The 24420-nt window shown below is 50.8% G+C and overlaps 4 protein-coding genes across 6 annotated transcripts; 1 reads left to right on the plus strand and 3 right to left on the minus strand.

Annotated features, from left to right (window-relative positions):
- Positions 1-4: 4 nt before the first annotated feature.
- LOC148321844 (uncharacterized) lies at positions 5-1953 on the minus strand. The gene is made up of 2 exons (XM_088318882.1): positions 1489-1953; positions 5-1118 (listed from the first exon to the last, which is right to left on the minus strand). Exons 1-2 carry the CDS (start codon positions 1808-1810, stop codon positions 295-297), a joined length of 1146 nt encoding a protein of 381 aa, XP_088175008.1. The 5' UTR covers positions 1811-1953; the 3' UTR covers positions 5-294.
- Positions 985-12671, minus strand: LOC148321845 (F-actin-uncapping protein LRRC16A-like). Of its 3 annotated transcripts, none has more exons than XM_088318868.1 (38): positions 11884-12671; positions 11069-11166; positions 10604-10654; positions 10450-10509; positions 10264-10376; positions 10064-10161; positions 9925-9995; positions 9769-9842; positions 9618-9693; positions 9461-9549; positions 9276-9370; positions 9111-9197; positions 8934-9037; positions 8793-8870; positions 8631-8707; positions 8101-8205; positions 7947-8016; positions 7782-7863; positions 7271-7370; positions 7139-7193; positions 6896-7068; positions 6752-6820; positions 6347-6440; positions 6090-6188; positions 5893-6021; positions 5706-5816; positions 5443-5618; positions 5257-5344; positions 5044-5172; positions 4901-4967; positions 4657-4838; positions 4478-4578; positions 4009-4405; positions 3835-3865; positions 3270-3530; positions 2935-3048; positions 2538-2706; positions 985-1118 (listed from the first exon to the last, which is right to left on the minus strand). In XM_088318868.1, exons 1-37 carry the CDS (start codon positions 11915-11917, stop codon positions 2582-2584), a joined length of 3963 nt encoding a protein of 1320 aa, XP_088174994.1. In that variant the 5' UTR covers positions 11918-12671; the 3' UTR covers positions 985-1118; positions 2538-2581. The 3 variants fall into 3 exon arrangements, with proteins under 3 accessions (XP_088174994.1, XP_088174995.1, XP_088174993.1); XM_088318869.1 differs by lacking the exon at positions 985-1118 and adding an exon at positions 2044-2455; XM_088318867.1 differs by lacking the exon at positions 985-1118 and having other exon boundaries at positions 2495-2706.
- A 160-nt stretch (positions 12672-12831) lies between these two features.
- vps52 (VPS52 subunit of GARP complex) lies at positions 12832-23565 on the minus strand. The gene is made up of 20 exons (XM_088318878.1): positions 22380-23565; positions 21657-21738; positions 21246-21298; positions 21090-21165; positions 20928-20995; positions 20679-20854; positions 20287-20437; positions 18739-18839; positions 18535-18667; positions 16627-16684; positions 15768-15901; positions 15289-15444; positions 14965-15083; positions 14771-14894; positions 14431-14526; positions 14261-14368; positions 14109-14174; positions 13922-14033; positions 13395-13513; positions 12832-13310 (listed from the first exon to the last, which is right to left on the minus strand). The coding sequence occupies exons 1-20, from the start codon at positions 22458-22460 to the stop codon at positions 13164-13166; spliced, it is 2160 nt and encodes a 719-aa protein (XP_088175004.1). The 5' UTR covers positions 22461-23565; the 3' UTR covers positions 12832-13163.
- On the plus strand, positions 22468-24136 carry rps18 (ribosomal protein S18). Its single transcript, XM_088318308.1, has 9 exons — positions 22468-22472; positions 22862-22948; positions 23002-23011; positions 23083-23139; positions 23232-23330; positions 23426-23512; positions 23603-23704; positions 23849-23940; positions 24017-24136. The coding sequence occupies exons 1-9, from the start codon at positions 22468-22470 to the stop codon at positions 24090-24092; spliced, it is 615 nt and encodes a 204-aa protein (XP_088174434.1). The 3' UTR covers positions 24093-24136.
- Positions 24137-24420: the final 284 nt, after the last annotated feature.

Genomic DNA, 24420 nt, shown 5'->3' on the forward strand with positions numbered 1-24420 from the left:
TGAGTTTTTGTCCATTCAAAGCTTTTATTCATCTTTGCACAAGAATGGGAGGGGAAAAACACAGGTCACAGTTTCGCAATGGAAGAACAATTGCACGTGCGACAGACACCCATTAACATTGAATTTGTTCCGAGCAGCCAAGTCACGTGTTTCCCATTTTTCAAAGGGTTGACGCCAATATTTCCGCCTTGAACTGCAAATGAATCGGCGGTCGGCCGACTTAACTCCTAGTAATAGCTACTGGTTCTGAAAAACAAAGAGCATCAAAAGGAAAAAAACGCAGCTTCCAGCAGCTCAACGCTGCGGAGGGGGCGTGGCCCCGTGGCCGCCGGTAGGCGCCGCCAACTGGCCGCCGGCGCACTTGTGGCTCAGCAGGTTGACCTTCTGCGCGAAGCCCTTGCGACAAACGGAGCAGCTGAAGGGTTTCTCTCCGGTGTGCGTGCGCATGTGTATGCGCACGTTGCTCTTGACCGAGAAGCTTTTGTGACAGACGGCACACGAGTAGGGCTTGTGTCCCGTGTGCACGCGCATGTGCGACGTCATGTTGACGCGCTGGCGGAAGGTCTTGCCGCAGAAGGCGCAGGCGAAGGGTTTCTCCCCCGTGTGCCGACGCATGTGAGTCTTCAGGTAGTCGTTGCGGGCGAAGGTCTCGCCGCAGACAGAGCAGGCGAAGGGGCGCTCGCGCGTGTGCGTGCGCGCGTGCTGCGCCAGCGCTTGGCTGTGGATGAAGCCGCTGCCGCACACGACGCACACGTATGGCTTCTCTCCCGTGTGCGTGCGCATGTGCTTGAGCAGGTCGCCCTTCTGCCGTGAGCGCTTCCCGCACACCGAGCAGGCGTAGGGCTTCTCCGCCGAGTGCGTCTTCTGGTGGCGCTTCAGGCGGAAGGCGTTCAGGAAGCTTTTGCCGCAGGACGAGCACGTGGCCGACGCTTGGTGGCCGCCCGCCGCCCGTTCTTGGAGGCGCATCGGTGATTCAGCTGCAGCTTCTTCTTCTTCAGCATCGTCTGGGTTGGCGACGTGGATGGCAGCGACGCCATCTCGACTGCCCGCTTCTTGTTCGTTGATGTGCGTGGGATGCTCGTGCTCTTCTTTTGCCAGCGGCGCCTCTTCCATGTCGCCTGGAAGAGTTAGAAGACCACACTGACATTCGACAGCATACAGTGTTGACGTTTTTAATCATGATCACTCCGTGTGATCGCAAGTCACTCTATACGGGTGTGCCGGGCAGAGAAGTGACCCGAACAGCCCGGCCAGATGACTCACTCCGGGCCCAGTTATTATATTGACTGACTTGCGACCAGTCTGTTGCTTGTTGATATGCTGTGTGAGTGGTGACCAGCACAAGTTTGTCTACACGTGACCCGTGACTGAGTGGCGACCAGTCCATGGAGCCTCTCAAGTGCAGCTCAGCAGCCACGAGGAACAGCCTCGTTGTTTTGCTTTGCATCCACCGAATGGAGTGTGTCGCGCGTGGGAGTGGGAACCTGCCTGCATCCGCGGAGCTGGACGTCGTCGCCTCTCCTGCATTCTCCTCTCCTGCTGGTGTTGGTGGCTGTTGCGGGTTCCGACGACGGCGTCGGCGTGTGTGCGCGCGCCGCATCCTGGTTGCGAGGTCAGCCACGACGCCTTCCGCCAGCATCACGATGTCGTCCGCGGCCGCCGCCAGACGCTCCATGAGCAACGCTCTCAACGGCGGAAGTCGGAACTCGTCTCGGCCTTGCTGCTGGCGCTGCAGCCGCAGCAGCACGTCTTCGACCGCCGCGATCATCCGCTGGCGGACCGACGCGCGCAACACACGCAAGGCGCACATGGGGGCGAGCAAAACTCGCCACAGCTGGACGGGGCGCCGCACACGCGATGACTGAGCCACGTGCTTTTCCGCGTCAACAAGAGTCCGTTTCCGTAAAAAATTTTAAAAAAGTAAAAAAAAAAAAGGGGAGAGGGTCCGCTTCCGCGGGCGACAGCGACACCTACCGGGCGGTATTTCTAAGCGCGTCCCATCATCTCCCAGCATGAAGTTATTTGGTGAAATTAATAAATGGCTTTAAAGATAAGATATTCCTTTATTGATATAAATTAAGGAAATGATGAAGAAGGTTTGCTGGGAGTCAAGATGTATTGTGATGAACCAGAACAAGCAAGCATTGATGGGGATCAGCCGTCTTTGTTGAGGTCAGAACTGGGAGAATCTGAGTAGGATTCAATCGAATGCAGCAGAAATTGGCACACACAAAAAGCACGGCCTGGCATCTTACATTGCCACTGATACTGACGTTTGTTTTCTTTTTTTCACTGAAAAGCACTGCTTTCGGTCCATTATGCCAGGATCCCCAGATGGGGTTCAGGATCACAATAGGTCCCAATAGCCGGCGGACCGAACTCCAACCGCTCTACCACTGAGCCATGCCGACCCATTTCAACTGATCCTCAACACGCCACGTAGAAAATAGATCCACTTTTGATGTGGGAATGAAAACACAGATTCACAAGAACGTCCAAAGCAATTTTTCTTCCGAAAATTGTTGGATTGGTCATACCATTTGGAACAAGATCATAAGCACGTTGGCAGAGACGTCTGACGTTACAGCGTCGGCGCGTCGGTGGGCAGGGACTTGGCTCGCTGACGCCCATCCGGACTCCGGCGTGGCAACGTCTTGAGAGACGACCAGCGTCGCCATGGCGACACTGCGGCTCCAACGCTGCATTCTAATGAGAGGCCCACAACGCACTTGATTACAAAAGCCACACAACCAAGTACAGTGTTTGCAGTATCGTGCTCACGGTGCGACTGCTGGAGTATGAGTAGATTAGTACTACTTCAGTGTTGACAGTATTACTCTGGTAGGAGCAGTAGTAGGTTAGCAGTGTCAAATCATTACCGGAACAGTTTTAGTATATTTGTAGTAGCGTAATATCGATCCCCGTGGAACTGACCAGTGGAGTCGCTAACTTGGCATCCATCACTTTGCTTTGGTTCATGTTGCGACGGCGCCCTCTTCAGGCGAGGAGCAGGAAGTGGAACTTGGACAGCCTCTGTCATGGAATCATCTGACAGGAAACGTCAGCACGTTAGCTTAGCATCATAAGCTGCTAGCTTAGCATTGTCACCTGTTAGCTTATCATTGCACACGTCATTTTAACATCGGTAGCCAAATTTTGCCAAGTGTTAGCTTCGCATCTTAACTGGTCAGCATCAACGTTTGAGTTTCGCGTCTTTGAGCATTGTCTGGCATTAGCTTAGCATCATAATGTGACATGACGACACTCACCGCCTGCTTCATCATCAACATCATTTCGTAGCATAACGGAGCTGCTGGGGCCCACGCGATTGGGCGGAATGGGGACACCGGTGGGAGTAGGGGCACTACGGAGACTGGGAGGTCTTGACGGACTTGACGGACTGGGGGATTCAGCGACCGATGGAGGGAACGGTGACTTGGGGCTGATGCCAGGGGCGTTGGACCTCGGGGCGGCCTCAGGTGGGGACCGTTCTGCGTCTGTGCCCACGTTAGGGCGGGCCGTGTGATTGGCTGCAAGGACATCACACGTACTGGTTAACAAACACACGCACACACACACACTCTCATGTTCACTACGTAAAACTGGCTAAATTGTGTTTCGGCCGTGAATCAATGAATGGTTGATTGAAAACGTAGAGATTGGGTTTGGAGTCACTCCTGAATCGCTAAAACTGGATTTTCTTGGAACTATCTTGGTCCACTATATTTAAAAAAACATGAAGTTATTACAGGTGAGAAAATAAGTGAATAATTCCAAACACGGAACAGTCGACACTTCGAATTAGCATCAGTGTTAGCATTCGCCTGGACTTACCCATGGGGCCATTTTCGTTTGATGACTCCAACTAGAAAAAAAAAAAAATAGACGCCTCACTCTCACAGAATTGCATCATGTCGTGCGTGCTTCTTTTCTAGATATTCGTATTCATTTATTCTCTCTCTCTCTCTGCCATGGAAGCAAATTGTTCGATATCGATGATTTCCTCACCTTGTGAGGGGCCATCTTCTCCTGCCGCGCCTTCATCTCGGCCAGAAGGTCGGCACCCATGACAGGAATGCCCACGTGCCGCGGAACCAAAGGGCCGTCATTCTCCTGAGGCGTGGATGCGTTTGTCTCAGAATGGTCATTGGCCCGGGTCGGCGCTCGGAGGGACTCTTGGCGCAGCGAGGAGGGCGATGGAGGCAGGGACTCGTCCGTGACCATGCTGACGTGGGGCGTGGATGACGTGCGGGCAGGCGACGTGGGCCGGGCGACGGCCCCCTGGTTTTTCTCCGTGCGAGATGTCCGACCTTTGATGAGGTTGAAGAAGCCACTCCTCCTGGAGTCCCGCTTCTTGTCGGCCGGCTCGCGGGTGTTTGACGCCGTCACTTGAGCAGCAAGTCGTCTGCGTGGACAAGAACACGCGATTGCTTCAAATCTCTTTCAGTCAAAGGAGCGGGCCGAGGGAGACGCTCACTTCAAGCTGAGTTTCAACACTTTCTTGGAGAAGAACTCGTCCACACCCTCGTCCAGCTTTGCCATCATGCCCTGATGCTCCACCCCCTGCGGTGCATCACGCTGCAAGGAAAGAGAAAGAAATTCTCATAACATTCACGCGGTCTACACATACCCGACTTTGTGTTCCTGGCGACCTACGGCGATTCTGCCGGGTTTGGTTCGCCTCCTGGCTTTGGGACGCGCTTTGGTGTGATGCTGCAGAGGAGGCAGCGAGCTTAAAGGTGGGAAAGCCGGCACGAGTTCTGGTGGAGGCGAGGAGGGCGGGTCCACCATGTGGACGGGATACTCCTGCAGGGCCTTGTCCAAGTCAAACTCCGTCTCTGATGAAATAAACTCCATAAGGTTCCCATGGAAATACAAAACAACACCCGTTGTGACTTACCAAACGCCACAGAGACTGGTCGCAACATCCGCACCAGAATACTCTTCCTTTTGGATTTGGCCGTCATCTGGAAGGGGAAAAGTGCTCCATGAAAGAAATATACAACTTAGCAAATATTTTTCACAAGGAGGCGGAATTTCAACCACGCAAGCGTCCACTTGGCCTTCCCCATCACCAGCGTCCGGATGAAGGACCGTCTCGTTCAGAACTTGCGTTTCCTCCTGAGACTCGAGACGTAGCGCGGGTTGACCTTGCCTCGCCACGTGGTTGGCCTGCAAATGGAAAGAGATGGTGGACAGAAGAACGGGAGCGAGGAGCCAGGGGGGCGGGAAAAGAGGTCAAACATAGTAGCTGACCAGCGTGTGGCGCCACGTGGACAAAGAGTCCAGGATCCGGTCTACGATGCGATCGGAGATCAAGGACGCCACGCTGAGTTTCAGCTCACTGGGGGTCAAGACAAAAGCAAAAAAGCTAACGAGGAGAACCAGACACACATGACGGAAACTGAAGTGCCAATTAGTGGTGGGCGTGTCCACCGAGACCTGATCTTGTTGAGGATGTCCACGCCCGTTTGTTCCAGGAGCGTCTTGGTGATGAATGTGCGAGGGAGGCTCATCTTCCCCGCGCCCGCTCTCAGCAGATCTGAAGCAAGACCGCTCGTCTTCATCACGTGAGGACACAAACCCGAGGCCGCTTCTAACATGGACGCCAGCATCGTCTGCGGGGACCAGGACTTGACTCCAACCAGTCTGGCTTGATTTTTGCCACCGTGCGTTCGTGCGATGAGTTTTCAGCGAGCGACTACCTCGAGCTGCTCATCCATTACGGCCGCCACCTCCACTGCCACCGACGCCAGCTTGTTCTGAATGGCGCCGCGTAGACCGTCGCCCCCCAGGTGGTAAAGGCTGGGGAGCAGCTGGAGGGTCCAGGGAGGGAAGGATCATGCTTCAAAGTTCTGAATTAGTGTGAGCAGGAAACTCAAGTGGACCTACGGTCTTGGAGTTCCTTGCGTCTGTCATTAGGTTTTCCGCCACTTTCATGTCCTCCTGGACTTTGTGGTCCTGGGAGAACATGAGCGAGTTCAAGTGATCCTGAACCTTCACGCACATGGTGTCCATCATCTGCACAGAGCAGCAGAGGGTCAGTGAGAAGCCGGTCCGATTGCAGTGTCGCCCGCCCGCCCGCCTGCCTGCTGCATGGTGCTGGTGACGATGCCCTGCTGTAGTCGGTACGCTTGCTCCTGGAGGTACTTCCGGGTCTCGTGGTTCCTCAGCAGGAATTGTTCCATCTGCATGTAGAGGCACAGGTGAATACTCACAGCAGTTTCAAATTTGGGTCCCGGGACCCTAGCCTGTCCGCGGATCTAATTTGCGGGTCCAAAAATCCCTGAGCAATTTACAAAGTCAAAAAGGACCTAAAAGGATGAAGAACTGACTTGGAACAAACCTTCAGCAGAGCGTCTTCCGTCTTTTCCGGGTTGGTCTTGAGAGCCTGGGCGGCGTCCATAATGGGAACGGGCATGAAGCGAATGGTGAAGTTCCTGACGAGAACAAAACACGTCTGAACGATACCGGTCACACGAGTGGTTTCTACTTGAAACGATGATCGCAAACTAAAGTGTTTTCTGCTGACTGGGATTCCAGCTTGGCCTTTGCCAAGAGCCAAGCTGTCAACATCATACCTGGAAAAAGTTCAATCAACCAAATGAACGCAAACTTGAAATGAACATTGTACAGTATTTCTCGCTCGCACTTGCGTCCATGAACGGTTTTTGGATGGCTTTCAAGTTTCGTTAGACTGCCAGAAGAAAACCGAATTTGTAGAACACTTTAAGAGGAAGCAGATAGTCACTTTTCCAAGGCGGACGCCACTTCCTGCAGACCCTGAGGGCTGACGTTGTTCCTGTCCCAGATGAGTGTCCTGTAAAAGGTGACGAAAGCCCGTGAAGAGCAAAACGCGGCTCGCGGCACCAGACTGGCGGACGCGTGCGCTCACCGGAGCTTGGTGTTGATCTGCAGGGCCTTGGCCAGCATTTTGGCGCCCATGTCACCCATGGCGTTGCCGCTGATGTCCAGCCGGGTGAGCGAGGAGTTGCTTCCCAGGGCGTTGAGGACCACGACCAGGTCGCCCTTCAGCTTGGAGTCGGCCAGTGACAGTGAGCTCAGCGGCTAGGTGACGCCAAATGACGGCAAGTCAAATTCAGCAGCTGGAGTTGGAACACGCGTGACCGTCACTCACCGACTCCTCCTCCTGGATCAGACGGACCAGCTCGTCCAGTACCGGCGCCACATTCCTGCCAGCGAAGACAAGGCAGCGGCAGTGAAAAGTGACCCGCCGATGTGCGGACACAAGCGCTGCTCGCGGACTCACTTGGACTTGATGTTCTGGAAGTTTCTGCCCAAGGAAAGGTGGCGGACCGAGCGGTTCTTGGCCAGCCAGACCAGCAGGGTGCTTAGGTCCCCGTCCAGACCTGACAAGAGACAAGAAGACTTGAGGACCAGCTCAGATGGATTTGCTGGTGCGAATGGCCACTTTGGATTTGCAGGACGAGCAATCCATCCATTTCGGGTTCGCCAGAGCCGATCTCGGCAGGCGCGAATTGAGAGGCGTGGTCCACCCAGGACCGGTCGGCAGGCAATAAGGGCAATTTCTTTGTATTTAACGACGCAAACCAGGATGACCGAGTGGTCTAAGGCGCCGCGTTCAGGACCCAGTCTCCCCAGGAGACCTGGGTTCGAATCTCGAATTTCCCCATTGTGGGACTAATAAAGGGAATATTATTATTATTTTTATTATTACAAACATGCCAAGATGGGAGAAACCCAGAGTTGCCTCATGAGCCACACGAGCACGGGTGTTTTCTGAAAAGAGAGGCGGGCACCGTTATCAGAGATGTCCAGACTGGAGATGTTGGGAATCTCTGCCACACAACCCTCCAGAATCTGAGAGCCCGCCGAGCGCAGCTGAAAGTCAAAAGGAGAGCGGGTCACGTGACTTAGCCGCAGGGCCGCCCGGGACGCCAGCAGCCGTTGGCGTGGCACGTTACCTCACAGCCGCTCAGGTCCAGAGACACGTCGCTCAGGTTGGGGTTGCAGCCCAGGCCCAGCAGCAGCGCCCTGAGAAGACGTCAGCAAGCGCGTCAAAAGCTGCCGACGCGCGAGGGAAAATGGAGACAAAGGTCGGTCGGCGCTCGTACGCACTTCAGAGCCTCGGCAGGAAGTTTGCATCCGGACACGTTGACGGCGCTCAGAGCCCGGCTCAGGCTGAAGAACTGCTTGAAGGACGCGGGAACCTCCCTGCACTTCCTGACGACACAACGACGCGACGCAAGCCGTGTTTATTTACACGCAGAACACATGACCCACTTCAAGGGTCAACGAGAACGGCAGCAGACGGACAGCAGCTGCGCGGTGACGAATAGTCACGCTTGTCATGTGATATTCACGTGCCTGGAAATATGAGTTTGGTTCGCTCCGTGACCATGCTTGTAACTCAAATACCTGGACATTATCGTACTTTATCCAATAAAATGAGTGATTTGTGCATCCTGATTTAATGCCGCAGTCCAATTCAGTGTGTGGTTCCTTGTGGTTTTGAGCTCAGCGCCACCTACAGGCAGCAAATGGAATGGCGGCTCGGGTTACTCTTATCTCGAGACGCCACTGTAGTCATGTGATCTGTAGAGTGGTTGTCGTGCGGTCGTGTTGTGATGGTCACACCGACATTTCACCTGTGAGAGTAGAGCGTCTTCGACATGTTGAGGACACGCAGATGCTTCAAACATCCTCTGAGCAGAGATGCTGATGTCTGACACACACACACACACACCAGCAATCGTTTGGTGACTTTGGAACGTCCGTGTGTGCGTGTGCGTGCGTGCGTTCGTGTTCACCTGTTCCAATGAGCAGTCAGTGCCGGACAAATCCAAAACTTCCACGCAGTTGTCGTGACTCAGGAAGTTGTGAAGGTTCTGTCAAGAACAAAACAATCACGTTGCTCACATCTCGTTAGCGTGTTGCAAAAATGGCGCCACCTGCAGATCGTCCCCTCTGAGTGAGTTTCCCGCCAGTTGGAGGTGTGTGAGCGTGGCAGCCATGCTGGGATTGGCACACAGCGCCTGACCCAGGAAGTTGACACCTGCCACGCACACGCACACGCATGAGAGGGGACAGACGGACGGATGGACGGACGGACGGGATGAACGGGTCACCTTTGGGGGACAACGAGGTCCTGCTGAGGTTCACCTTCTTCAGGCCCATCGGCAGTTTGCCTAGCTGAGCGGCCAGAGCGCACACGCCTCAAATGCACACGCACACACATGGTCAGTCAAGTCCTAGTGGACACGCGCGTGTGTGTGTGTGTGTGTGTGTTGAACCTTTGTCGTCCAGAGAGTTGTTGCTCAGGTTGAGCGTGTGCAGCGCAGAGGCGGGGTTGTGACACAGCGCCAACGACAGCTTGTGGGCAAAATCACTGAGGGAGAGAAAGAAAAAGGAAAGATGAACAAGACGAGCAAGCAGAGGAGCAAGAAGCGCATCAACGACGTCGCGCGCCTGCGCTGACCTTCTGAGTCCGACGTTGTCGAGGACCAGTTCCTCCAGACAAATCGAACGGGACGTCACGCGCAGGAGCTGCTCGCAGACGTCTGCCGACTACACGCATGCACGGGGGTGGGTCCAATGGTTGCTTGGCCCCGCCCCCTGGCACATGCCAACCTTACCAGTTTGCAGTCTTTCGCCACCAGCTTTTTGAACCACTTGTTAAACTCCAGAGTGCCAACGATGGCTACGAGATCCCTGCACGCGTTGCAACACGACACATCACAGATTGTATTACATCACAACAACACGTACACGCGCACGTGCACGCACCGGCCATCGAGGTGACTGAAGTCGTGCAGGTTGAGTTCTGTGGTATCCTGGCTCAGGTAGATGGTGTCCACATCCTGGCGGGGGGGCCACAAAAGGTAGCAAAACCATCAAGCATTGCTCAGCCACGGGTGAAAACCGGAACGACGTGGCACTGACCCACTGCACCTCCTCCCTGTAGGCCAGGTTTAGGTTGTCACAGACGGCCCGGTACTGATCCGAGAATCCTCCTGGAACAGGATTTAGGAGTCAGCTTGACGATGAAATCGCCCGATCCCAGTGGGTGAAAATACCGTACCGCAAGGCCCCGCCTCGACGGGCTCCTGCTGCTCCAAGACCACCTGCAGGGCGGCCCAGCGCTCAGAAGGCGTCACGTGAAACTTCTTCAGCAGATTCCTGGCGGGGAGACGCAACACCATTTGAGCTCGAGAAAGCAGGGCCACAAATCCAACATTTTTGGCCTGACCAAAGACCCCCCGCCCCCAACTTGCTACTAACACGTGCGGGCAGATCTTTGTGAGACAGGAGCCGATGTGGGTGACGACCTGGTCACTGTGCTTCTGGGAACTAAACCACAACGTCGACGAGCCGCGCACGCACTCCAGCGACACCTGCGTACGCGTACGCAAACACACATGTGATGACGATGAAGAAGAAATGAAGCCACTTCTTTTGACATCTCACCTGAGTGGGCTTGTTGCTATGGAGACCAAGGATGTCCAGGTAGCTGAATGACTGCTCCACCTGCAAGCACACACATGCACTAACACGCATAAACACACACACACGCACACCCCCACACGTACACGCACACACAGACACAAAAACAGCCACTAACCTTGGAAGGGATGCGTGCTGACAGCAAGAAGGCTCGATGTAATGTCAAGGCCTACGCACACACACACACACACGCACACACACGCACATTCGTTTCTACGGTAATGTGTTTTTGTCTGATTTGGTTGTTGAATTTTTTGAAGACACGCCCCCTTTTAATCACATGATCAAGAGGTCGCTCTTCCACCTCGCTCGACCACCGACACGTTGGCGCATGCCTCGGCGTGTGCCGGCATGCGCGGGCTTCACTGTGGTATGTGCGCGCGTGTGCTCGTTCGAAGTCATGTCTGCACAAGCCTGCGTGCGTCTTTCTGTGGAATGTCGACCGAGGCGGCGGGACGCTCACGCAAGCACTGGCCGATGAATCGAGTCTGCCCGGCAGCTTCACCGATGTGCACCGTTTGCACTCACAACAAAAACTACAAGCGGGAAGTGAAGACAAAATTTTGAGGTCAAGGTCACTCACCAGAACTTTGTTGTCCACCTTTTCACCTTTGACCTCCGGCTGGAGTTGGCAGCTCAGGGTCAACTCGAGGCTCCGCCCCACCGCCTCCTGCACACTCTCTGCACGACCACAAAGACAAATTAAAGGAGAGGTGCCTCGCTTTTTGGGCTTGTGTGCGGTGTGGATTGTTTAATTGAATTCATATCGCAGAAATGATGTGCGGCATTTCTACTGTGATTATTTTTCCACATGGGTCGCTTGTGTGGTGCAAGAAGTGCGAGTCAAAGGCAGAGAATGTCCACAGTTTGGCATCATTTGAACTTTAATCAAAGAAGCAAAGTACAACAGGCTCTAATAAACAGCATTAGCCTAGCCTCCGACCGCTAACTGCTGGTTCGGACAGAAACCGCAATCGCGCAGTAGACGCAAGCACATTGGCTTAGTCGAGCAGCTAAAGGCCTCAACTGACACCGTCCAGTTTAAAGTTCGCACACGTCACTCAACAGGCCAGGCCTGCCTTGTAAAGGGATGCACACATTCAACGTCACAGATACTGCAGTGTACAACGTGAAGGCAGTGACATCAAGCGGTCAAAAATAATACTTACAGCTACACACAGTATGAGCATGTGACTAATTCTGACACAAGAACATTATCTGTAGATATTTAGTGGTCAGGAGAATAACCTCATGTATGCAAATCACATGAAACGGATTTAACCAATGACAGAACAGAAATCATCTCATCAATCTATCATCGATCTTTTTTGTCTTCATCACTGACAGCGGATGTGTCGCAATATTCCTTGCAACTAGTAAACTTGCCAAAGTTCTCACCGAGCAATTCCTTTGGGAATTCTGACGCCTCCATTCGTGTCTTCTCCGCTCCACCGGGAGAAACCTTTTTTGCAGATCACCTTCTTCTACTTGTTGTTCTTCTACGGCCAGCCGAGCCGACATTCCCACCCACAGCATGGAAACACCCAAATACAAGCACGAGCAAGTTCGAAACGCGCGCGCGCACGCACAAACCAAAAACCAAACGGCTCCCCCCCGGCTCAGGCGCCAACACGGCAAAACAGCGACGTCTGGTGGCCATGTCGGAACATTACAACGTAATTTCTCTGCTTTCTCGCCAGGGGCGATTCTTGGATCAGCGGTTTCGGGATGCTACAGGGAGACGGGGCAGGGGCGTAACTCATCATGGTTGCAGCAGAATTAAATTAATGTTTTTTTTTCCATGAGTTTATGCTGCACTTTTGGCATTTCCATATCTTTACTAGGCATCTTCGGGTTCGTTTATTTTCGTGCACTAGTTGACAGCGGCATAGTAACATAAGAATCCGAAAAATCCTTAACAAGGAACACTTAGTCGTCAAACTGCCACAACTGATCAACAATCGCTCAACAAATTAATCTGCAACTATTTCGCTAACAGATTCATCGGTTTGTGCCATTGTTTTCGCTTCAAATTGTGTTGTCAGTCCTCCATGAAAGCGACCGATTGTCTTCAAGACATTTGCGAACCGGACAGACATGACAAATCAAGCAATATTACAACGCTTGCCAAGCTTCTGTGACGTAGACAGCCGAGACGGAAAGAAAAATAACAAGTTGACCGGCAAAAGGGGGCGTGGCAATTTGCTGGAAATCTCATCACAAAAATTTTTACACGCAGGGCTATTACGTAAGCGCCAATGTGGAGCTCTTTAGGACGAATTTTCAGGCTATGCAAGTCAAACAAAAGATTTTTTTTTTTTAAACTTGAATCACGAGACACGTCGATGAGTTGTGGAGGCGGAATATTTAGTTCCTAGGTTTGATTCTAAACTCATTCTACATGTTTGAAAAACAACAGAATCATTTCCAACTGCTGAATCATGACAATGTGATCATGTGGGGACATTTTAGGAACCATCGAGGCCCAAATGTTCAAAGTCCCCATCTGGTGAATAGCGAACGAGAAAATGACTTCAAACAGCGGCGACGCCCACACAACTTTAACTTTCAACTTCAATTCCGCCGAAATGGAATTTGAGTTGATAACCTTCCTTCGCAAGAATGTCAACCGGAGTCTTTTCCTGTGCACCTCGGAAGGAGCGCACGGCACGGCGGTGTCAGAAGTTGGGTTTGTGCTTCTTGACCTCCACCATGAGGTGATGCAGGTTGATGAGCTCAGAGCGGGCCGGCAGGCTGCGGAACGCCGACTGGCTGAGGATCTTGTGGAAGCCGTGGTAGTACTGGATCAGTTGCGTGAGGGCGCCCTGCGATGGCGAGGACAGCAAGGAAGCGTCAGGCAGGCGTCAAGCGCACCGGTAAGCCCCTCCCACCTTGACCCTCGTCCTCACCTGGATGATGCCGGTTCCGTTCTTGAAATTGGTGAAGGACCTCATAACGTCCTGGCTCATGGCCTCCACCGACTGCTTCCACGAGCCCGAGAAGCCTCGCACCAGCTGGCAGATACGAGCTGAACACGCACGCACAAACACATCAGGGACCGCGCCGTATCCCAGCACACCTTGCAAAAGTACGCATGCGCAGTACTTAAATCCAAAATACTTGCGTCAAGGTCAGCACTTAAAAAAATATTCGAGTAAAGTAGTTACATGAAAATCGACATAGGTGAGCTCGTAAGTTTGGAGGATGCATGCAAAAATGATTAAAAATGATCATTTTTGATGATGGTTTACACTTTTTGGATTTCCATCCCTTGATTGAAAAATGAGATGACTTTCCCGCAGCTGCGGAAGTGATTCCAATTCAGTCAAGAAACGGAAATACGAGCGCCTCCAATCCATCCTACTGGAGCGAATTCTGCCACGCTAAGCACGCACCAAAGTATTTGTACTCGGATACCACGGTGGCCGTTCCTCACCTTCGTCGTTCTTTAGGCGCTCCAGCTGCCCTTTCTCCATCAGCGCCTCGGCCTCCTTCACGAAGGAGATCATCCCCCCGAAGGGCGCCGACAGGAGCTCCTCAATAAACTCCTGCCGGTGGTGTGATGAAAAACGTGTCAGCGGAACGCGCACAGGAAGTGCGCCTTTCACAATAAAAGCACTCGCCTGCGTCCTGGCCAGCAGAAGCTGCTGGAAGCCTTCCACCTCCTTGCTGTCGTCTGCTGCCCTCTCCTGGACAAAAGTCAGATTGTCATCTTGCCGCTGCCGACGTCAACATCGGCACAACTTTTGCTTTTCCGATTTCACACGAAGCTCACCATGAGCACGCCGAGCATCATGTCGTAGTTGTTGATGAGGAAGATGAGCTGCTCTCTTCTGGAGGGGAACTCGGCCGCCATCTTCAGCACAAAGTTCTCCACCTCCACCTGAAAGGTCACGCGTGACATCAGCACGGCCCGCTCGGGTTGGACCACGCGGCGGGCGTTACCTGCAGCTGAGCCAGCAGAGCGTTGGTCCTCTCGTTGGGGAACGTCTGGTTGATGCTGACCACGGCCGACGAGAACTCGGCGTAACGGCGCGTGATCTGAAATCACGCACACGCACGCGACATTGCGCCGTTCTTCAATGCAGCCCACAAAGAATTCACAATGAACAGTCAGAGGCACGCATCACCTCAATATTTGCGGCATCTCTCCAGCTCATCTCTTTTAAACTCAACTATTTCCCATACAAATTGGAGAATAATTTTTTTTTGAATATATCCGCACACAAGTCTGCTTTTAAAACTCCGATACGGCCGTTGAGAAGCGACGTTTCACGCAACGTACATAATGCGGCCGGGTGTCGAGCAGTCCCAGCTTCTGCGGGTCGGTGTTCCTGATGCTGTGGATGTTCATCTCCAGGATGAGCTCAAAGCGCGGCCACAGCAGCTCCAGCACCGCCTCCCAGTATCTGACACGCACACGCAGCGGCGATCAGGGCCCGGCCCGCTGGCCGACAACGCGGGCGCACAAACACTCACTTGTCCAGAGCCGGAATGTTCCTCTTGGTGGCGATGGCTCGGAATCGCAGGATGATGTGGATGCACAGGAAGACTGCGATGCCGTCGTAGCAGTCTGACACGTATGTCGACATGCTCTTCTAAACACACAATTCAACAGGCTGCAGCTCGTCATGTCAATATTTAATCATTTATTATTATATATATATATATAAATATATATTTAGATATATATATATTTTTTTTACAATCAGCTATATCGGGCACAACAATGTTTTTAGCCTTCCCTCTTCAGCGCATTCCGAACGGGCCTGTGACGGCACGATATGAGGTGACGTGACTCACCAAGAACATGCCGAGCGTCTTTCCCATGATGCTGTTGAAGAGATCGAGGGCGGAATTTCCCGCCACCATGAAGAAGTCGCACAGGAAGAGGAACTCCCTGCAGCCGTTGTCCAGCAGGGCGTAGTGTTGGCTGCGGAACAGCGTCTCATACGGGTACTGAGGACAGAGCGTAACCTTTGCTTGATTATGTGCCACGCCCACTTCCATTCTTCGCATTCTCCCTCACGCCTTCGTACACGGTTCGCTTTCCTCGCGCACGTCCCGGGCGACGTGATTGATTACGACTGGATCGTTCACACATAGTCAGCATTGAACATTACCTCAGTAGAGAAGAAAAAAAACTTGGAGCAGCTGCTCAAAAGAATGTTTCCTTAGTTTGGGAAAAGTCACAAAATGTCCTTGTGGGTCAACAAAGAACTTTTGGCCTGCTCGTGAACAGTTTGACATTTAAGGGGAGGAGCTAGCGGGGCGGCACTCACCCTGCTGTCGCCTCTCTGCGCCGTATGAGGAACCAGAATAGGACCCTCCAACTCGGGAGGGCTCAAAATGGCGCCTCGCTGGCCCAGAGTGAAGATAGTGTTCCTGCTCTTCAGAGACGGTTTGGAGAAGAAACCTGCGGCGAACAGTCATGGACAGCAATGGGAATCACTCACTCACACAAAATGTCCATGGCTCGAGACCAAGCCAGCGCACAAAAGTGAGCTGCTCGTAAATTTTTAAGTGCATCACATTCAACACTGCCGTTTTAGAGGTTCACGCCTTTGAACTTTTCTTTTCAATTGAACATTTTGTCGCAGCCATTTTGAATTGATGCATAAATCACTCAGCACTACTCTCAGACATATATTCTTTATCCTCTCTGAAAAAGGTCTACATTATAGGATCTTACTCCTCACGAAGCATGCAAGTAGTGCCTCCTGGTGGCCAAGCGGTGCACAGCACATCCGACTGCACTGCAGCAATATCATGAATCATGATATAGCTTGAAATGAATTCAGTTCAACAGGCAAAGACGCGTTGTCATGCAAGAGTCTTGAATTACGACTTTAGCCATAGAACTAATTCAACTCAGATCTTGAGGCGCCACCACATCAGGATGCCTGGGGGAGTTTTTGTGCGGTTGTGCTGCTGCACCTTAGGTGATGGGGCACTTTTCGGAGGCCACGCCCGCACATTCAGGACACTCCAGGCATTTCTTTGTTCTCTTCACATACTTGTGTGCGACTTAATTAACCATGAAACTCGAGCATGCACACAACACACCCACTCCCTTCTTGTCAATTAAAAGGCAATTATTGGCGACACACTCTTCCACACATGCATGCAGACATTCGCTACCTTTTTTGGCGGTGTCTTCGACCCCCATCAGATCGTCTTTGTCAGCGACTTCTTCATACTACACACACACAGACACACGCGCACAATAAGATGATGATTCACAGCAGTGATTCCCCAGACTTGTGTAATTATCCAACAGTTGACGACTGTCAATCAGAAAAATGGCATTTGCATCACGACACAACATGTTTTCATGTCTTAAGGACAAAGACAAAACAACAGGAAGCAAGTTGCAGGCTTGGTTTCTGATTCAATCAGGATGTCGCCGTTCCTATCTTGTGATCGGGATTTGCGTCCCATCACGCGTTTGTACGGGATGTATTGCTCAAGGACACGTTGCCAAGGTCACAATGGTCGGGGCTCGAACCCCGAGAGACAAGCATTCTACCAGTGAGGATGCGTCTCCGATGTGAGCGGCACAACTCGGGCTAATTAACACTTTGTCAATGCTGTAGCGGACTCTTTGAACATGACAACCTCCCAAAACTCGGCGCCGCTTTTGGCGTTTGAGCAATTTTCAGGCGCAAATATTATTCTGATGCGAAAACAATGACGTGAAGAGCCTTGTTTCTCTGCGATGAGACATGCAACAGGTGTCCGACTGGCTTCCCTGCCTGTCAATCAAGTGACACATTTCATAACACGATGACCCGTAAGAGTCTACTTTCACTGGCCTTGGCGGGCAATTACGTGGAGAGCTGCCATGAGACTGGCCGGCACTCCCTGCCATTTATTTCTAGTTAATTGGCCGCCACGATCTCGGGCCACGACTTCAAGCGGCGCTTCACGGAGGTGGGTAGGCTGCTCGATGACGAAAAAAAAGTGCAGTAAGAATTGAAATCATGATGAGTCGAACGAAAGCCCCAAAAATGTTGAACTGTAAACGATATATTATGCAAGTTCTTTTTGGGTTGGATAGTTTATAAAACTATGATTTTGAAGAGAGAAAAAAAAAGGTGTGAATGTATAAATTTGTGCATTGGTGTCTACTTGCTATACGCTTACAAACGGCCATAGAACTGTTGGAACATTTACATAAAAACATTTCAAGAGAAATTTTGAACTCAAGTACACAAAAAACAGTATTGGACAGTGTGAAGATTGTTTTATGTTTTATTTGTTGCATGTCAGGTGTGCAGCACATGAATGTGACGTGGCACGGCTAATGCTCGGTTATCCCCAAATTCAAACTCGGCGTTTGAAAAGAGAAAAAGAAGAAAATGATGGTTTTTCAACATGGCCAGCTACCACTACTGGGACTTTTTTCTTTTTTTTTTTAAACAGCTGTCAAAGTTGAACGACCACGACGTCAAAATTGTTTACATTAGCTTTAGCTCCATGTCGGCCACTTGAATGGGAAGTCCAATTTTTTTTCTTCTTTGTTTTCTCCCGGAAACGCTGTCGTCATCGTCACAAAGCAAAGCCACTCCCCGAGCGCACGAACGAGCGGCTGCGTTGAGAACGACTCAGCAAAATGAAACGCTCTGACGGATTTGGTGTGAACGTGACACAAGTCCATTCTCCATCTGGCTGACTCGAACCGACCTGAAATACGGACGAGAACTCCCCGACGGACTCAAGCACTGACCAATGTCCACCTTTGGCCCTTTGCACCCGACAGGGACATATTATTCAAACAAAGACAATTGCACGTTATGAAGAATAGATGTGTTGCCCGCTCACGCTGTGCCTTAAGCTACAACCGCCAGTTGACATCACCTTAATGGCGACGTGTTCCTTTTTTTTTTTTTTTTAAACGTCTGGAACTCTGTCAAGGCAAAAACCCAAGTTAATTAAATTTAATTAGCCACCTGCTGAGTAATTAAAGGGTGTGTGCGCATTGCATTCAGACATACGGACATATGGCGTGCTTGTCAAGTGTGTGTGCGTGTGTGTGTGTTGGTTCACCTGCACTTTGAGCAGCCGGCCGCTGTATGACTTGAAGTAGCTGAAGTAGATCTTACTCATGGTGTCCACATAATCGTCTCGCACCTCCTTAGCCACCGACCTCTCGTTGGCCAGGAGGAACTGGTAGAAGAATCTACGCGCACGCACACGCACGTTCACGTGGACATCACACCCGCACGCGTGTGTGTGTGTTTGTGCACTCACCGATACTTGAGCAGAGTGTTCTGTGGGATCTGATAGTTGGTCATGGGCTTCCTGAATGAGTAGATCTTCTGGAGGATGAACTCTCGAATCTTGGACACCGCCTGGAACAGGGAAAAAAAAAAAAAAAAGGCAGAAGTATTGGGACATGTAAATGAAGCCAAGAAAATGACGCGTTGTCATCTACAAAAAAAAAAAAAACCCCACTAATGTCGGCTAACTTTTCAGCGCTCTATTCTGTTTTTTTTAGTTCTTTTCCCCAAATGTGCTTCCCCAGTTGGCGGGGAAGTCGTCGATATTTGCGGGGGGGGGGCTTGTCGAGCCATTTTAGACGCTGTTGTGATTAAGGACACGCACCGGAAATAAACTTGACGACTTTGACTCATGCAATCTTATTATTTTTTTTTTACTCTGCTGCATTTACAGCAATTTTTATTTAACCATTCTCAAATAAATCAAGTGTTGCCTCCCCTAGCAGAAATGTTCAGTCCCTACACACACACACACACACACACATAACACACACGTTAAAATGCTTTGCAGGCACCCGCAAGTGGAAGGCGCAATCCCGTTGCCAAGCTCAGGCTCCGCCTCTGATCGTCAAGGGAACCCAGCACTTCCTTATCAAGGCTGGCGGGGTCGACTGGGCCGGCTCGACAAGTCGGTCCTGTTACGAAGACAGCTGCAAACTACAAATACGGAACATGCCTGCGTGGAATGACGCAGCGCCAAATGGCTGTTTCCATGAGCAATCTGTGCTCGGCAAGTTGGCCTTTCGGACGACAGCATGCCGTCCGGTCTGTACGTCAATTTCAGTTTCAATGGTCATCGATCGACTTCATGAGCAAACCTCAAAGCACATTTGACGATGAAGGCGTTCGACGTTCCTCGACTGGCGCGGGCAATAAAACCGTGACGCCAGATAAAAACTTGGCGAGAAACGATCGAGCTGCCGTATTGGGGAGAAGTCGCCGGCTGTTTCGAAGGCCGTTGAGAGTCCAGGCCCGTCTAGCAGTGCACGACTTTCAGAAAGATGGCGGCGGGAAAAAAGTTGATGTATGATAACACGTCATGTGGTTTTTTTTTTTTCTAGGCATAGCATGTGTTACAAAAAAAATGACGTAAAGCAGTATAGTTTGCCTTCTGTGCTATGTTTATTAGATTCAGATTCCTCAACAAGATCTTACTGAAAGTAAAATGAGGCTCTCATTGTTTGAAATGTCAACGGAATGTTAAGTGCCGTTTTCAAATTCGGATAATTTTGTAACGCTGACATTTTTATTGTTTTGCGCAATGACTGAAAGTAGCTCATTTGCAATAATGAGCATTGTTGTTGTCTGTTGGTGTTGAGCAAGCTTTGTAATGATAGCCGTCTTTTCAAAATCACGAAGAAGAAGCGCGTTTCAAAATCACGCTCTACCAAAAAAAAAAAAATTAAAAAAATCAAATAAAAAAAAAAATAACAAAGAAAAGTCACCATGTTCACACAAGTTGGCGGCAGTTGCTTTCTGATGTCGTCATACGTTGGCCGCAAAGGTTGCGCAAGCTCACCTTGACCTTGAGGCGGTCCACGATGTCCTGGATGTCGGTGCAGGCCAGCGTCTCTCGGAAGCTGAGCTCCTTCGCCAGGTTGATCTTGTTGTTGAGCTCGTGCAACTGCTCCACAAAGTCCTGCTCCGTCACCGGACTGTCCAAGATGGTGCTGGACAGAGGGGACCACAAAAGTGACCAGGCGCCCACTTTTAAAGACGCCTCCCCAAACGTAAGACGAGCCGCCGGGGTGAAGTTTCCAGATGAACCCAAAAGTGCTCAACTATCTGCGGTCGGTTGGCATCACGTCACGTTCAAGTTCGTCGGCGCAATTAGGGTTCATCCGGAAATTTCAGCCTCAAGTCCAACAAGGAGAGCAAAGGAAGGAGCAAAGGCAAAGCACGGCGTCTTACGAGATCATAGCGGCGGGCACGAGCAGCTCGTCCACCAGCTGGCTGAGGTGGCTGCGGACCGCCTGGCGGTTCTTCAGCCGCACGTTCATGCTGAGAGACTGCTGCTGCAGCGTGTGGATCTCGCTGCTGATGGACGACAAGTCGCTCTGGAAGCCGCTCAGCATCTCCTCCATCCGCTGCAAGGCAGACAACGGGGGGGTCAGAGTGCCAGCGCCCAAAGCGGCAAACCGCGGCTAAAACGAGGCCCACCTCCAAGATGGCGTCACAGGCGCTGATCTGCTGGTGCAGCAGAGCGATGTTCTGACTCTCCTTGATGTCTGATGGGGCGCACACGCTCAGGACAAACAACGCCCGCCTGAGCACAGAACCGTTTGTTCGCCGGCTACACAATCCAACAAAAACAAAGGATACAATCCTTGATGGACGCCTGCTCGATCCGCTCAAGCTCCGCCTCCACCTGCTTGGAGTACTGGCGAAGATCCACACCCTGCCGAAAAAGCAGGTCGTCACCGAGCTCATACGAGGGACACGTTGCCACGGTGAAGGAGGACAAATGAAAATGCTCACCGTCTGAAGCGCTTCCTTGACAAGCTCGTCCTCCAGATTGGCCTGGATGTGAACTGCGACGCAAGACGCAACGTCAACAAGCGACAAGGGAAAAAGCGACAAAACCGCCGCCCACTAGTTTTGTAGTGATTAAAAAAGACAGTGAATCGGCTACTCTTATTTTGTTCCCTGCTAAATGCAGTACAGGCAACAAAGCACTTTTTGACAACTGCTCAGTTAACAACCAATCGCGGTTCAGAGCCAGAAAAAAGTGAGCCGCGATTGGTCATTGACTGAACGATACTGTAAATACATTGAAGCAAGACTCAGCAATGGCTGAGAGTGTTGCCTTGTCAGTTGTGTTTTTTTTGGGGGGGGGACCAAATATCCATTTCGGTGGCTTGACTGGGCGTGTGGCAGGGTTGTCCTTACGGTCCACTTCATCCAAGATCAACTCATCGGTGGTCAAGTCCAGTTCTCCCAGGTGCAGCTGGGCCATTTCGCCGTCAGTCATCTGGGCAAAAACAAGCAACATGTTAGCAAACGTTTCACTCTTTCCCGAACACAAAGCCCTTGATCGATAATGAGTGAAACACAGTCCATCATCATTCCCGAATCACTGGATCGACATTTTTGTACAGACAAACGACAAAAGGTTTTGGATCAATAGCGTGAAGGACATCACGCTGTTGCATAATTACAATCCACAACATTATATTGTTGTAAGCAGACTGTTTAGTTTTTTTTTTTTTTGTTGTTGTTTTTTTTTGGGGGGGGGGGTTAAACGAAATAAATAGAATCCAATACAATGGTTTCATACACATTTTTTCCCTACATTTCTGCACAAAATGTGTTGTAATCAATCTTTTTTTTTTGACTAGGTGACGTGTTGTGATGTTCATCTGATGACGTCATGACAGCTCACATTTGCCATCACTTCCCACGTCATGAATTCCATCAAGCCCAAATTAGTTCGATTCAGTCCTTGCGACATATTTTCACCATTTGTGGGGTGCAAGTTCATTCACAAGACGCCATGATCTTGTTCCGCAAACGTTGATGAATGGCAGCGAATGGGGAAAAGGCGGCTTGCTGAGCGAACTCCAACGAACAATGACGACGACATTAAAAACGCTCGACAGCATTAAAAGTTACCTCGTCGTGTAAGAAGGCCATGGCCGCTTGTGCCGTCGTCTTCTCCGCCGTGTTGACGTTAGCGGCAGCCTCCGCCGCCATCGTTGCTATGACGTCACGTGGGGGGGTGGGTGCGAAAAAAACTGGCTTTTAAATAGGCTAAAACTAAATTTTAAAAGCTTAAGGGATTATTGTATTAAAATATAGTTTGTTGTCATAATACAATCATTTATTTTCATGTTGTAATTGCATTTTTCTGTGATGAATTCAATGAGAATTAAGTGACTACTTGTTTTATAAAATGCGCAATACAGTTGATAGTCATTATTTTTCTCATATTTGTCATTTTGTTGTTTCGACTTTTATTTAATTAGATAAATGAACTGGGGGAAATTACGAAATTAATGAATGCATTTTCAAATGCGCTATAAAAATAAAATTGAATTGTATTGTATATGCCACTTTTGAGTATTGACAAAGCAATATTGTCGGACTATTGAAAGTGGAGGACCGACTTCCGCCTTCAGCGCAGCCAAAGTGTCGCGAGAATTTAATCACTTCCTCTTTGCGTGGAAGCATCTTTCAAGATGGTAAGAATTTTGCCTGACAATCCTAATCAGTCGCCATCCGGTGCAAATAGAAGCCCATCCGCGGTACCGGACACTTTACGCGGCGCGTAAAGTGTATGCGAGAAGATAGTGTGTTGAATTTTTCGTGAGTGAAGGCGAACTCGGACTTTAAAGCCAACATCCAGTCGCCGCTCTTCCACGGTGACTCTAAAGTAACTTAACGTTGTCCCCGTCGGTTGAGAGTTCAAGTGCATGCAGCATGATCGCCTCCTTCTAGTGACGCCTGTTCTGCTGTTTTGTGCAGGCTTTGGTTATCCCGGAGAAGTTCCAGCACATTCTTCGTGTTTTGAACACAAACATCGATGGGAGGAGGAAGATCGCCTTCGCTATCACAGCCATCAAGGTACGGACCCAAGAAAGCCCGGTGGCTACTCTCGCCTTCATCTTGTCCTTGTTGGCTTGTTGTTTTATTTTGGGGTGCTTGTCTTCTCTTGTCAGGGAGTGGGCAGACGATACGCCCACGTGGTCCTGAGGAAGGCGGACATCGACCTCAACAAGAGGGCCGGTGAGCTGACCGAGGAGGAGGTGAGCAGAACCGAGCCGAGCAGCGCAACACTCGGGTCTGATGTCTTGTCTGCTCTAAAGCTGCAGCCTGACTTTATGCTTTGCGTGCAGGTGGAGCGCGTGGTGACAATCATGCAGAATCCTCGCCAGTACAAAATCCCTGACTGGTTCCTCAACAGGCAGAAGGACGTCAAGGATGGAAAATTCAGTCAGGTGGATGAAATCTCCATTTATGTTGCAGATTCACCCGTGATTAAAAATAAAGAAATGAACAAGACATTGCATTTTGACTCGGCTGCATAACGTACGGCGCTTTGAAATAATCCAAACGTTTTTGTGGGTGCGCTCTGCTTTTAGGTGTTGGCCAACGGCCTGGACAACAAGCTGCGAGAAGACCTGGAGAGGCTGAAGAAGATCCGAGCCCATCGCGGTCTGCGCCACTTTTGGGGGTGAGGCCTCGCCGGCCCGCGCCAACTTTGCCACCTGCGCGGCTCGCTTCTAACTCACTCTCGCTTTGTCTTCCAGCTTGCGCGTGCGCGGTCAACACACCAAGACCACCGGTCGCCGTGGTCGCACTGTCGGTGTGTCCAAGAAGAAGTAAACTCGCTGCACCCTTTTCTTTGAATAAACCACCCCCAAAAATCATGTTGTGCTCTGCTTTCTCATATTTTGGGGAAAATGTTTGTATTTGGGCTTTTTAATCACGTGTACTGAAAAGTACGGGGGGGGCAAGAAAGGTCACAACAATTGCAAACTCCGCGACAAGATTGAACTACTGAGCGATTGCAAAAATCAAACTGGATGAGATGCAAAGCTGGAATAATGGTAAACGTTGCGCTCACATATGATCCACAGAATATTAAAAATTATTTGAAAAGCACAATGTAAATAAATGACAGATTTATTTTTCCAATTTGAGCTTATCAAAA

Source organism: Idiotropiscis lumnitzeri, chromosome 16 (genome assembly GCF_059441095.1).
Source record: "Idiotropiscis lumnitzeri isolate Australia: NSW breed Sydney's pygmy pipehorse chromosome 16, RoL_Ilum_1.0, whole genome shotgun sequence".
NCBI lineage: Eukaryota > Metazoa > Chordata > Actinopteri > Syngnathiformes > Syngnathidae > Idiotropiscis > Idiotropiscis lumnitzeri.

Bases quoted from the DNA above. Each gene is read 5' to 3' on its own strand.
- LOC148321844 (XM_088318882.1), bottom strand. From the start codon at position 1,810: ATGTGCGCCTTGCGTGTGTTGCGCGCGTCGGTCCGCCAGCGGATGATC. The intron at 1,119-1,488 runs GCAGGTTCCCAC...TAACTCTTCCAG, and splicing joins GTCCAGCTCCGCGGATGCAG to GCGACATGGAAGAGGCGCCG.
- LOC148321845 (XM_088318868.1), bottom strand. From the start codon at position 11,917: ATGGAGGCGTCAGAATTCCCAAAGGAATTGCTCG. The intron at 10,162-10,263 runs GTTAGTAGCAAG...TCTCCCCGCCAG, and splicing joins ACAAAGATCTGCCCGCACGT to GAATCTGCTGAAGAAGTTTC. The intron at 8,708-8,792 runs GTGAACACGAAC...TGTGTGTGTCAG, and splicing joins CTGACTGCTCATTGGAACAG to ACATCAGCATCTCTGCTCAG.
- vps52 (XM_088318878.1), bottom strand. From the start codon at position 22,460: ATGGCGGCGGAGGCTGCCGCTAACGTCAACACGGCGGAGAAGACGACG. The intron at 18,840-20,286 runs GTGAGCTTGCGC...TCCCTGTTCCAG, and splicing joins TGGACCGCCTCAAGGTCAAG to GCGGTGTCCAAGATTCGAGA. The intron at 13,514-13,921 runs GTGAGGAACGGC...GTGCGTGTTCAG, and splicing joins GCGCCTAAAGAACGACGAAG to CTCGTATCTGCCAGCTGGTG.
- rps18 (XM_088318308.1), top strand. The intron at 23,513-23,602 runs GTGAGCAGAACC...CTTTGCGTGCAG, and splicing joins GTGAGCTGACCGAGGAGGAG to GTGGAGCGCGTGGTGACAAT. The intron at 23,705-23,848 runs GTGGATGAAATC...CTCTGCTTTTAG, and splicing joins AGGATGGAAAATTCAGTCAG to GTGTTGGCCAACGGCCTGGA.